The sequence below is a fragment of the Dermochelys coriacea genome, chromosome 1 (assembly GCF_009764565.3).
Source record: "Dermochelys coriacea isolate rDerCor1 chromosome 1, rDerCor1.pri.v4, whole genome shotgun sequence".
In the NCBI taxonomy this organism is placed as follows: Eukaryota; Metazoa; Chordata; order Testudines; family Dermochelyidae; genus Dermochelys; species Dermochelys coriacea.
In genome coordinates, this window is record NC_050068.2 from 138,630,720 (window position 1) to 138,644,146 (window position 13,427).

The 13,427-nt window shown below is 42.5% G+C and overlaps 1 protein-coding gene across 6 annotated transcripts in view; it reads right to left on the reverse strand.

The window, feature by feature from the left end:
• Positions 1 to 13,427, reverse strand: part of SCML2 (Scm polycomb group protein like 2) — a 135,868-nt gene that overhangs the window by 54,612 nt on the left and 67,829 nt on the right. For 4 of the 6 annotated variants that reach the window (XM_043504447.1, XM_038387723.2, XM_043504452.1 and 1 more), the window contains 2 exons: positions 7,879 to 7,967; positions 5,105 to 5,348 (listed from right to left, as the gene is read on the reverse strand). In XM_043504447.1, the coding sequence (XP_043360382.1) occupies positions 5,105 to 5,348; positions 7,879 to 7,967 (333 nt within the window). Of the gene's footprint in view, positions 1 to 5,104; positions 5,349 to 7,652; positions 7,968 to 13,427 lie in introns of all 6 variants that reach the window. The other 2 variants (XM_043504457.1, XM_043504461.1) reach the window with 1 other exon arrangement.

The following is a 13,427-nucleotide window of genomic DNA, read 5'->3' on the forward strand; positions in this document are numbered from 1 at the left end:
AAAGGAGCGTTAGGGAGTTAGGCATCCAACTCCCCTAATTTTCAATGGGAGTTGGATGCCTAACTATTAGTCACCTTTTAAGATTCCAATCTATTTGCCCTGCTCTGCTTGCTACTATCAGGTGAGCTAAAGCTGCTGAGAAAACGCTGAAGTTGTCACTAAAAATCAACTAAAACGTATTTCTTGTATGAAACAAGAGATTTAGATATAAGAATCTCCCTGGGAATTGACTGGAAATGCAGCTTTCTTATCTCCAATCTCACAGAAGTATTGCTTTAAAATTATGTTCCTAGCTATAAATGATAGACATGTAACTATATGGAGAAAACCCTCCAATCTTCAAAGACTTTTTAAAAAGAAGACAGTATTATTTTTTTCTACTTACTGTGACAAAGTTCCTCCTCTACCTTAGTGGGTCCTGTGCTTTTTGGCGGATTTGCTCACCTCAGAGGTTCACAGCAGCTCTCAGTTTAGTCACTACTGCTAGAGGCTCAAACCTGCTGTATACTCAGCTAACCTCAGCACTGGCCAGCATGGGGGAAATGGAGAACAATCTCCACAGTCTCTGTTGTCCCATGTAGTGGGTTGGGGACAGGCCAGATCCCTTTCCATATTAGACCCTCCCTTCTGGTGTTGCTCACAGACCAGGTCAACACCTCCTGTGTCTGATCAGGAGTTGGGGGAATGGGGGAAACCCAGGCCCGCCCTCTACACCGGGTTCCAGCCCAGGGCCCGGTGGATAGCAGCTGTCTATGTCTTCTACGTCTGCGTGACAGCTACAGCTACAACTCCCTGGGCTGCTTCCCCATGGCCTCCCCCCCACCACCTTCTTTATCCTCACCACAAGATCTTCCTCCTGAAGCCTGATCACGCTTGTACTCCTCAGTCCTCCAGCAGCACACCTTCTCACTCCTTCACGCCCTCCACTAACTGATGGGAAGTCCTCTTTAAACCAGGTGTCCCGATTAGTCTGCCTGCCATAACTGATTCTAGTATGTTCTTAATTGGCTCCAGGTGACTTAATTAGCTTGCCTGTCTTAATTGGTTCTAGCAGGTTCCTGCTTGCTCTAGCACAGCCCCTGCTCTGGTCACTCAGGGAACAGAAAACTATTCATCCAGTGGCCAGTATATTTGCCTTCTACCAGACTCCTGTACCCCACTGGTCTGGGTCTGTCACAGCACCTAAGGTACTTACATGACCCCCATTATCGTAGAATCTGAGTGCTTCAATGCTTTTTAAAAATCTTTTCATTTTATCATAATCAACATACATGAAGTTTCCATACAAGTTTTAACAAATCTTATTCAGTTTGTATTTGTTAGCCTTTATCCTCACAACATCCCTGTGGGGTAGAGCAATGGTATTCTCCCCATTTTATAGATGGGGAACTGAGGCACAGAAAGACTAAACTACTTGTCCAAGGAAGTCTGTGGCAGAGCAGGGAGTCCCAGGCTAGGTCCATAATCACTGGACCACCTTTCCTCCCTCATCCTGTTTCAGTCTAGCAGGTTCTAGGAAGGTTGGACATATGACCAGGGAAGAGTATAAAAATATTGCTCGGGCATGTAGGAAAGATATCAGGAGGGCCAAATCGCACCTGGAGCTGCAGCTAGCAAGAGATGTCAAGAGTAACAAGAAGGGTTTCTTCAGGTATGTTGGCAACAAGAAGAAAGCCAAGGAAAATGTGGGCCCCTTACTGAATGAGGGAGGCAAGCTAGTGACAGAGGATGTGGAAAAAGCTAATGTACTCAATGCTTTTTTTGCCTCTGTTTTCACTAACAAGGTCAGCTCCCAGACTGCTGTGCTGGGCAACACAAAATGGGGAAGAGATGGCCAGCCCTCTGTAGAGATAGAGGTGGTTAGGGACTATTTAGAAAAGCTGGACGTGCACAAGTCCATGGGGCCGGACGAATTGCATCCGAGAGTGCTGAGGGAATTGGCGGCTGTGATTGCAGAGCCCTTGGCCATTATCTTTGAAAACTCGTGGCGAACGGGGGAAGTCCCGGATGACTGGAAAAAGGCTAATGTAGTGCCCATCTTTAAAAAAGGGAAGAAGGAGGATCCTGGGAACTACAGGCCGGTCAGCCTCACCTCAGTCCCTGGAAAAATCATGGAGCAGGTCCTCAAAGAATCAATCCTGAAGCACTTAGAGGAGAGGAAAGTGATCAGGAACAGTCAGCATGGATTCACCAAGGGAAGGTCATGCCTGACTAATCTAATCGCCTTTTATGATGAGATTACTGGTTCTGTGGATGAAGGGAAAGCAGTGGATGTATTGTTTCTTGACTTTAGCAAAGCTTTTGACACGGTCTCCCACAGCATTCTTGTCAGCAAGTTAAGGAAGTATGGGCTGGATGAATGCACTATAAGGTGGGTAGAAAGCTGGCTAGATTGTCGGGCTCAACGGGTAGTGATCAATGGCTCCATGTCTAGTTGGCAGCCGGTGTCAAGTGGAGTGCCCCAGGGGTCGGTCCTGGGGCCCGTTTTGTTCAATATCTTCATAAATGATCTGGAGGATGGTGTGGATTGCACTCTCAGCAAATTTGCGGATGATACTAAACTGGGAGGAGTGGTAGATACGCTGGAGGGGAGGGATAGGATACAGAAGGACCTAGACAAATTGGAAGATTGGGCCAAAAGAAATCTAATGAGGTTCAATAAGGATAAATGCAGGGTCCTGCACTTAGGATGGAAGAATCCAATGCACCGCTACAGACTAGGGACCGAATGGCTCGGCAGCAGTTCTGCGGAAAAGGACCTAGGGGTGGCAGTGGACGAGAAGCTGGATATGAGTCAGCAGTGTGCCCTTGTTGCCAAGAAGGCCAATGGCATTTTGGGTTGTATAAGTAGGGGCATAGCGAGCAGATCGAGGGACGTGATCGTTCCCCTCTATTCGACACTGGTGAGGCCTCATCTGGAGTACTGTGTCCAGTTTTGGGCCCCACACTACAGGAAGGATGTGGATAAATTGGAAAGAGTACAACGAAGGGCAACAAAAATGATTAGGGGTCTAGAGCACATGACTTATGAGGAGAGGCTGAGGGAGCTGGGATTGTTTAGTCTGCAGAAGAGAAGAATGAGGGGGGATTTGATAGCTGCTTTCAACTACCTGAAAGGGGGTTTCAAAGAGGATGGCTCTAGACTGTTCTCAATGGTAGCAGATGACAGAACGAGGAGTAATGGTCTCAAGTTGCAATGGGGGAGGTTTAGATTGGATATTAGGAAAAACTTTTTCACTAAGAGGGTGGTGAAACACTGGAATGCGTTACCTAGGGAGGTGGTAGAATCTCCTTCCTTAGAGGTTTTTAAGGTCAGGCTTGACAAAGCCCTGGCTGGGATGATTTAACTGGGACTTGGTCCTGCTTTGAGCAGGGGGTTGGACTAGATGACCTTCTGGGGTCCCTTCCAACCCTGATATTCTATGATTCTATGATTCTATTACCCTATGATTTTGTGTGACAACTCTTCCTAATTCTCACCCCAATCTTTAGTGGTTAGCCTTACCTCTGATTCTTACATTGTTGTCCTAAAAATGAAAAATCTTGGGAAAAGAACCATATATGGTTACTTGCCTTCTTTGTTCTACCAGCTTTTCTACAGAAATGTGCTCTTCTTGTTTCTCATCCACTTAACACACATAGTGAAACCGTTCATGATTAGAACAAATTCTTAGTAACAGCAGAATGAATTTAAAATGCGATTCCAACTTATAAAAACTCCTTTCACACATCTTGAATCTGAAAGGAGTAAGATAATACAACCCAAATTGTTTTAGAGCAAAACCTCAGATATCTTATAAGATACCCCTTAGCATATCACAGATATTAAACAATGATATTCCTTTTTCATTTCACATACCTTGGCAAAGAAGGAAGTGGGTATATGACAACAGAGCAGACTTGGCTATTAGCTAAAGGGGCTCTCTATCCACAGGTTCACATAAGCAGGTAGATAAGCAGCAAACAAAGCATTTGGAAGATACTAATACACAATTTCAAAAACAGAAAAAGTTTACAGTCCAAAGCAAATGCTACAGGTAAGCCTAGAGTTTGAATCCCTTGGAAACAATAAAGAAACTTATTACATTTCCTACTTTAAAACAGTTCTTTGTTGTTCTTGGGAGCTCCATTCTATAACCTTGAGGTAAGGTGTTGATGCAAAGTTGAATATAAACTCCTATGAAATTCAATTAATACAGCTACCAACATTACTGAGACTACCAACAATACAAGTAAAAGGTTTAGATGAAGTCCAATATTCTTCAAAAAGGACATAGAAAACTGAACGTAACCAGCTCTCTCACTGCAGAAGAATTTGAATGCAATTGGTTTTAATGGAATCAGTTTAGATTTGGTCTTCTACCATTATCAGAATTAGAGCAGGAATGATAAAAGAAACAAAATTATGGCATGTCAATGTCAGTCAAGATGTGTTTCCATAGCTACTGTGTGCACAAATAGTTGTGAACTACAGTAAATGAACAATAATAGTTTCTCATAGAGAACACAAAAAGATATGGATTAAGGTTAAGATTTTGTCAAGGTTATTTTTTAGTAAAAGTCACAGACAGGTCATGGGCAATAAACAAAAATTCAGGGGAGCCATGACCTCTCTGACTTTTACTAAAAATAAGCAGAGGTTGGAGGAGTAATGACAACTGGAGCCCGTTGGAGCAGGGGGAAGAGATTGACAGCCCGAGCCCCACCACTACAGGGGAGGGGTGGGATATAGCCCCTGCTCTAGGCACAAGAGAAGGGAGGTCGCACACTCCGATCGCAGCTGGGGAGGGGCACACAGCTCTGGCCCCAGCTATAGCCATGGTGTGCACAGTGACCTACTGGGTGGGGGTGCAGGCGCACAGCCCTGTCTTGGCCCTGGCCACTGACAGCTGAAGAAAAAGAATTCATGGAGATCGGATAAAGTCATGGAATCCGTGACAATCATATCCTTAGGTATGATACAGTGAAAACGTGTCACTATTTTATCTGCATCAGCTGTTTACATATTAAAATCTGCATAAGATCAGTTGGTTCTTAAGTCCCAGCTGCTTGACAGCAGCAAAATTTGGGAAGACAGATTAAGCGTTATTACTGGTAGTTTTACCATTGTTGCCTGGTGGCTGTAGTGCATCTCCCGTCAAGCCACACCATCCAACTGGGAAGATATCTCGAGAATCATATTTGCACCAGTAGTCAAATGCTCCCCTCCAGCCATCAAATGTAATGAAAACTTCATCTCCTCTAACATCTCCGATAGTCGCTGGGCAAATTAAATAAGGGTTCTTTTTGTCTACTGCTTCAAGTTTCATTCCAACTTTAAAATAGTTTGGAACAGGTTTTGGTGGTTCCTGTCAAAATAAAAATTGCAGAACATCTAGGTTTCCATGAACTCTTGAAAGACAGCTACTTTTCTCTAACATTCTAACTTCTCATATTGACTACCCCAAAAAGGTTATACAATACACATTTAATACATTGTTACATGTTTATTTTAAATTTTCTATACTACCTAGGCTCAAGTATGCTCCTACTTATGTGACTGGCAGCAAGGTTATGCCGAGTCTACTTAACCAGTTGTCTGAGTAAATCTGATGTATTCTATGGGACAGTGAACATACACTAAAAATAAATGGCATAGTTTTATGTAGGGAGAGGACAGGATCAGAAAAATGTACTTCTACGAGCAGTGATGAGCTGCCAAAATCTTAATCACCAGTTCCCTCCTCACCCCACAAGGGGGTCGTGGCCCACCCCCGCCCCCCGGGATTCCTGCCCCATCCAACCCCCCACGTTCCTTGACGCCCCCCCCAGGACTCCTGCCCCATCCACCCCCATCCCCTGTCCCCTGACTGCCCCCAGAACCGGGCAGGAGGGTCTCGTGGGCCACCGTAGTGGGTGCGCACCCCACCCCTAAGAGCCAGAGGCACCTGCCGGGGGGGGGAGGCGAGGTGGGGAGTCCCGGCGGTGCTTACCCGGGGTAGCTCCCAGGAAGCATCTGGCAGGTCCCTCTGGCTCCTAGGGGTGGGGGAGCATAGCTAAGGGGGAGCAGGGGGAGCAGCCACTCCCCCCACTGATCACATCAAAAGTGGCACCTTAGGCGCCAACTCCCTGGGTGCTCCGGGGCTGGAGCACCCATGGGGAAAATTGGTGGGTGAAGAGCACCCACTGGCAGCTCCCGGCCCCACCTCACCTCACCTCCGCCTCCTCCCCTGAACACGCTGCCCCGCTCTGCTTCTCTGCTCACGCCGCAGCAGGTAACCCAGGGAGGGGGAGGGATGGGGACATGCAGGGGAACCGTTCCCCGCCCCAGGTCCGCTAATCAGCTGTGCGGCAGGAAGCCTGGGAGGACTGAGAGGCCTGAGCAGGAAGCTGCCACCTGCTGAGAGTGGCGGAGGTGAGCTGGGGCAGGGAGCGGTTCCCCTGCGTGTCCCCATCCCCGGGTTACCTGCTGCGGTGCAAGCGGCCCTCTTCTTGAGTGGCCCCTTGCTTCTGAGCCTGCCCCGGCTTCCTGTGCGAACAGCTGATTCACGGGAAGCCTGGGGGGGGCGGAGAAGCAGAGCGGGGTGGCGGGGAGGAGGTGAAGGCAGAGCAGAGGTGAGCTGGGGCCTGGGGTGGGGCAGGGAGCTGCCGGTGGGTGCTCTGCACCTACCAAATTTTCCCCTTGGGTGCTCCAGCCCTGGAGCACCTGGAGTCGGCGCCTAAGGCGCCACTTTCGGCTGGTTAAATTTAGAAGCCCTTTTAGAACCAGTTGTCCCTCGTGGAACAAGCGGTTCTAAAAGGGCTTCTAAATTTAACAACCGGTTCTAGCGAACAGGCTCCAGCTCACCACTGTCTACGAGGGACTGAATGTTTCTGGGGATTGATAATGGACTAGAGAATCTTTCACCTCTTTGTTACTTATAAAAATGTACATACCAATCATTAACATCTGAAGGCTGTTTTGTGGCCTGGGTGAAATAAGTTGGACTGAAGGGAAACCAAATTACATCCTACCCTCAAGAGGCAGACTCTCCAGAAAAGGCTGAGGCATATTGCTGGGACAGTATCGAGGAGCTTGCAGTGCCACTGCTCATGCCATAGGTATTTTCTGAATGCATTCAAATCAATATGTTCTCAAAATGAATGGGAATTCATGAACAAAGATTACAGGATCAAGCCCAATGTACGTTTTACTAACACAAATTCATGCAAAGCCATTATCAGTACTAAGAAAGAAATCACTGAACTTTACTCTGATTTTAGCAAGCTCATAAAAATGGTAGGAGGACAAATCAAAATCAACAGATCAGCTGAGTCATACTTGCATCCCTACATTTTTTTGCATAAAAACATTTCACACATTTTTCTTAAGATCCTCTTTTCTTCAGCATAAAGGCCATCCTTCTAAAACTGAGAGCATTTTTTTTATTACTGTCAGCTAAGTCCCCACTACATTCTTAACAGCTCAACTGTCAAGTATCTGCCAAATAAAAATATTCAGCATAAACTCCCCATGCATTCCTGTGGCTCTCATTCCCCCTTACCAGTTTTATCCCAACACATACACAGGCACATCATGAATACATTACTGTCAACAAATGAGAGAGACTCATGACATCTTAAATCCATGAAAAAAACCAAGCTAACAATTTTTTCTAAACAACACAGCATACCTGAAATGTCCAAACACAGGAAAAGAGGTGCCCATCCATTTGGACTAGAAGATGATCATTTCCTGTCCAGTTTTGTGGCTTGCCAATCCACTTCAAAGTAATTTTAAACAACATTCTTGCCTTTCCATGCTGAAGAGAACAGTACAATATCCTGGCATCCTCAATAAAAATGTAATCATGGACCAGTTGATGGAAGCTTGTTTACTAGGAGCCCCTTTCTTCTTACCTTCTTAAAGAATGCTGCAGGTGCCATTTCAGCTCCATTTAGTGTTCTTAACAGAAACATTGGCCAAGATGATGCATTCATCTGGAAACCTAATTAACATAAATAGATTAGTTGTGTAAAAGATTCTAGACTCACATTTATAAAACATGAATATACAGGAAAAAGGAGGATGCAGAGTTTACCCCACTCCTGTCCAAAACCCTCCGGTTTGGACTTGGCTAGAATTAAATGTGGCCAAGAAACGTGAATGCATAGGGCAGCTATTTAGTGCAGTAAACATGTTGGATAGTATATTTCCTTTCAGGAGTGATTTGACTACAAAATCATTTATCATGGTTACTACATTAAGTGTGACTAGCAACATGGAAGCTGTGGTACTGCAGATTAAATCACTCTATATTCTCTGGTCCCAAATCATCTTCCTTGCATAGTACCCAGTTATATTTACTGGGCCAGTTTTCCTTCATTTTCAAATGACATCCTCTGGTGTAGCTTCTCTGTCATCTAACTCTTATTTTTTATTAGAAACATTTTCTTCTCCATTGAGGCTCTTTCACCAGAGTCCTTCACGAAAAGAAACAAGGAAGAACAAACAAATCTCAGTGAAACAATACATCCTTTAATTACAAATACAAGAACACAAAACAGGGAATGATAGAAATGAAACATCTTGATAAGTGTACGCATCACATTGCAATTGCATAAAGTGGAGAATGTTTCCATGCCAAAATTCTTCATTAAAATGTCAGTGAATACAATGCACAAAGAGTTACTATAACCGCAACCTGCTTTTATTAAGAACAACTTTATCTTATCAAAACAATTGTTTGGTTGAAATATTCTTCAAACCATGGCAATCTCCCTCAGAACCAAGTACCTCCCACTAAAGGAACAGACATGCTTCTCTCTCCGTCTGCTCTTGAAGCACCTTCAGGGCTGTGTTTGAAGCTACTAGACTGATTCAAATAGACAATAGATATTTTGGGCCAGATCTTTAGCAGGTCTAAGTCTGTTGTAGTTCTCTCCAAAAAAACCTAACACAACAAAACAAACTCAATAGGAAACTTCTCTCTAAAGCAACTACTACTAGAATCCTTGTCTGGACTTGAAGAGTTTCCTTACAATCTAGGTATGATTTTTAAAAAACAAAAAACAAACAAAACCTAATGATAGATATGGAAAAATTTACATGACTTGATTAATTACCATTTAAACCTTAATTCCTGTCTTGGATAAAGGCTCCCTGACACAGTGGCCTTAAGTAGTACTTAACTAAGCAAACAGATTTAAAAGTTGTTTAAAGTCAGCAACTCAAACTATACTTTAAAATTGGATATAAGCAGTCTTGTATATGTGAGAAATTGTCATGTTTAAATGTTCACAGCTTAGAAACTACTGAGCTGATTTTTAAACTTGCATTGATTTCCAAGTCTTAACATGATTTATAAAACATGCCATTCTGGAAGTTTCTAGATTCACCTTTTGAATTAGCTGAGTAGAGCATTTCTCACTGGAAAGCACAGGGAGTGCATGAGTGCACATGCCAATAACAGTAAGGGTGACACTACTCAATTAAGTAGCTCAACTGATTTCACTTAAGCTTTCTTAAAAAATATAATTTCTAATTAGATCATGGAAAATGTTATCCCCAAAGGAATTTGTTTCAAAACATTATAAAGAACTTTTTTAAAAAAGGGTAGTTTCAAATGGAAATTGGAATTTGAAACATTAACTAGACACAGAGCACTATTGAGCCCCTGATGTAATATGTGAAACCATCATATGTTTAGAGCTCAGGTGGCAGGGACTATTTTAACTCATTTGTTACTGTGAGAGGAATCAAATGTTGGGACCAGCAGGCTCCATTCCAATTGAGAAAATCAGTTGTGTAAGTGTCTAGCAGGATGCAATTATACACCCAATTAGCTCCCAGCTTTACCCAGGAACAGGATGCTGCAAAAGTGCCAAGAAGGCTTTTTCAAAAATGTATCCATCTATGCCAGGATGTTTGAGTGTTGGAACCTAGCTACTACTAAAGAATCAAGGACTGGAAGGACAATATGTGACTATTTCTTTTCTGAATAAAACTATGCAGTAGAATGCTGACTATCATCATGAGAGGAGCCAAACGTGCATTCCTGGATAGTACAAAAACATTTGCTTATTAGGTACAACATTTCAAATAATTTCAATCAACAGGAATGGCAATCTGAACACAAGGACATCACTGGTCATAGACTGGTCTATACACATTTTTTGTACCACTGTAGTAGTTTAGGAACAGATAATGTTAAAGTGGCGCAGCAGCTAGTGTAAATTTAGTTATACCAATATAAAAGTACTAATATCAGTGTAGCCTATTTCGATACCAACCAAGGCACCTTCATACTGGTAATAATTGCATCCACATTAGGGGGTTATACTGCTTTAACTATATCTGATCCTAAAGCAATATAGTTACAGTGGCACAAGCACATTTTGAAACACTTGAAATAGATCACAGACCCACACAAAGCAACTTGCTGCTCCATTTTGGTTATCTCCCTCACACAAAATTTGGAAGGTTCAGTTTTGGAGTAGAATAGAGTGATATTTTAATAGTACTTCACCTTTCCACCAGCAGATCTCAAAGTACTAACTGAGCTTGAAACATAATATGACTTAGTAGCCGAGGACCAGCCGTAGCGGAGACCCAATTTGTACTTGATATAAGATCAGTCTGTCCAAAAGTTCTCTGATGCCATTAGGTACCTGCATTTTTCCTGCATCTGGGAGTGTAAGTGAACTACTATACAGCCATGACCATCTACTTTATCCTTCTCTTCTCCAGGAATACAACCATTTTCCTCAGTAATCAGAGTACAATACACGAACATCCAGATGGCTCTCTAATGATTAACTCTGGACTTACTGTACTGAGTATTTCACTGCTGGTGTAAGAGTGGGCTCCTCCTGGGGGTCTAGTGGAATATCACAGGTAGAAAAGAGATAAGGAGTCTCATTCTATATTTCTCAACTTTAACTGAACAGTTACTTCAAGGATCCCAAGCACTTGTTTATCCATTTGCCAATGATATAGTAACAGAACAAAAATCTCTCTCAAAATATCCACCCAGTACTTAGAAGCCCATAGATGAAGCATTTCCCAACTATTAATGTGAAAATATTAGAATGCACAAAGCCCTGTAGGTCAGGGTCAAGTTTACCAGGATTTGGGGGGGGCAGGAGGAGGGGGTAAGAAGAGGAACTCTTAAAAGTCATGAAACGCTCAACTGAAAGCACAAAATACCACGATCACTGAGGGAACCAAGGAAAGGAAGTAAAAGTAGGTATTTAAATAATAAACTTGAAAACAAAAACATATACTGGAGGAGTTATTCAATGGTTTTTATTTATGGTAGTTACTGGACATTTTTGTTCTTTTTTCTATAAGTTACACTGATCAGAGATAAAAAAGACCCTACTGTGCTACACGGGAAAACACTGTGTGGTTAACTGTTGGTAAACGCTGACCACTATAAAAAGTGGTGGCTTAGGTTTATTGTCAAGTATGATTACTGAGTGCAAGTGAAAATGTCTTCCTGTTGCTTTCTGTTTTGACCAAAGAAGTATTAATATTTATATTCCCTTTATTATACTTAGGGGATACATGTTAGTGTGGTATCAAAAGGTTTTATCAGCATAAATTTAAGATTATTGTATTCCCATGAGCAAAGTCAGCATTGAATTATGAATGTTACTCCTAACAAGTTCTGATAAAAACTTTATACCATATCCTCATATGTGCCACATTTAACTAGAATAAGTGTTTTAGGAGGTATAATTTTTAGGCAAAATTATGCATTTGTGTTGTTGGGGAAAAGGAAAGAAAATGTTCTCTGACTGGTTGGTTTTATAAAATGACAGCTTTTAAATTTGCTTAGGATCTTGGAAAGTCAGAATACAATCCCAGCCAACTATATTCTGCAGGCAACCTTATAGAGTAAAATACTTTACACCACACTAAGTATACTTCACCACAGCATACATGATACATTATAAGTATAGGAAATGCCATAGTAATGTCAATACCACAGTACAAAATGTGTTTAATTTTTAAAGTGTGGTTATCGTTTAAAACCAGTTGGGTCAAAAAAAATTTAAAAATATCATTTTTATTTATATTAAACATGGGTTGTTGGTTTTGTTTTGTTTTTTTAACAAAAATAAAGCTATTTAGAATTATATTTGAAATTGACAATCTATATTAAAGCCTAAAATTATAATTAAAGTTATCTAATTTAAATATAAAAAATAACATTAAGCAGTACACACCTGCTGCCAGGTTTTAAAGAAAGTCTGGTAGAAGTCTAAACTGGTAGAAGATACTGACTAAGCACCTGGAACCAGAGTCTGTTGAGTGCTAAACCAGTATTTGATAGAAATAGAGTAGCTCCCTGCAATTCTACCAGAACTTGATGGGACCCAACTACAAGTATCAGGTTTGGATTGGGTCAGAAAACAACCTGAACCTCTGAGGCTTGGGTCAGGTCACCTCTGAAGTCTCTCTCTTGCCCAGGAGGTTGGCATAGTGGTGGCTGCTGCCCCACTCCTCCAGCCACCTTTGCCTTGTTGAATAGTATGCACTGCCAAGTGTGTGCTCTGCACCTCTCACTCCACAGAAAACACACAGTGCAGCAGGGGCTGGCAGCTGGCAGGATTGAGGCAAGCAGCTGCCACCATCACACCAACCCCATGGGCAGGAGGTGGCAGCGGTGCCGCTAGCTCAGGTTTGGAGGGAAAGGTCAGGGTCAGGTTGGAAAATGACAACACTCTTAGGCTCAGATGGGGTGGATTTAGGACTGGTTTGGGTCTGGGCCTGAGCAGACCTCTAATACAAAAAAAGTAACCTAGATTCTATTCTGATTCATGAATCACCACCATCATTATCATTAAGTGAGCTCTGAATGCAGATCCTGGTGGCAACATATGATTCGCAAAGAACACAACTTCCCTCTTAGCAGCAAGGTTGAGTGAGCCTTAAAGGAAAATATTTTTCCTCATAAAACTAGCAAGTGTGATTTGAAAATGACATTGTCAACTCAAGTTTAGTATTTTTAAGTAAAGACTAAGAAGTCTCTCTTGTATAGTTTTTTAATTTTTGCCCCCAGTGATTTTGTGTCACAAACACTTCCACAAAAATACAATCCTAAGGATGGGCTTATGCATAAGCACAATAGATAATGAGCGCTCTCCTCTACTGCTGAGAGAAACTGCTCCTGCTACTAATCACCACCCACAGGAGGTGAACAGGAACCACTGCTTTGCTTTTTTATATATTACACAGTAGGCCATGACTACACTAGAAGCATTTTGTGGGAAAAGATATACTGATATACTATACCAGCAGAGCGCTCTTAGTGCGGACACAGCTTATATTGGCCAGCAAAACTGCACTACAGTAGAACCTCAGGTTATGAGCACCTCGGGAATGGAGGTTGATGGTAACTCTGAAATGTTCTTAACTCTGAACAAAACATTGTGGTTGTTCTTTCAAAAGTTTACAACTG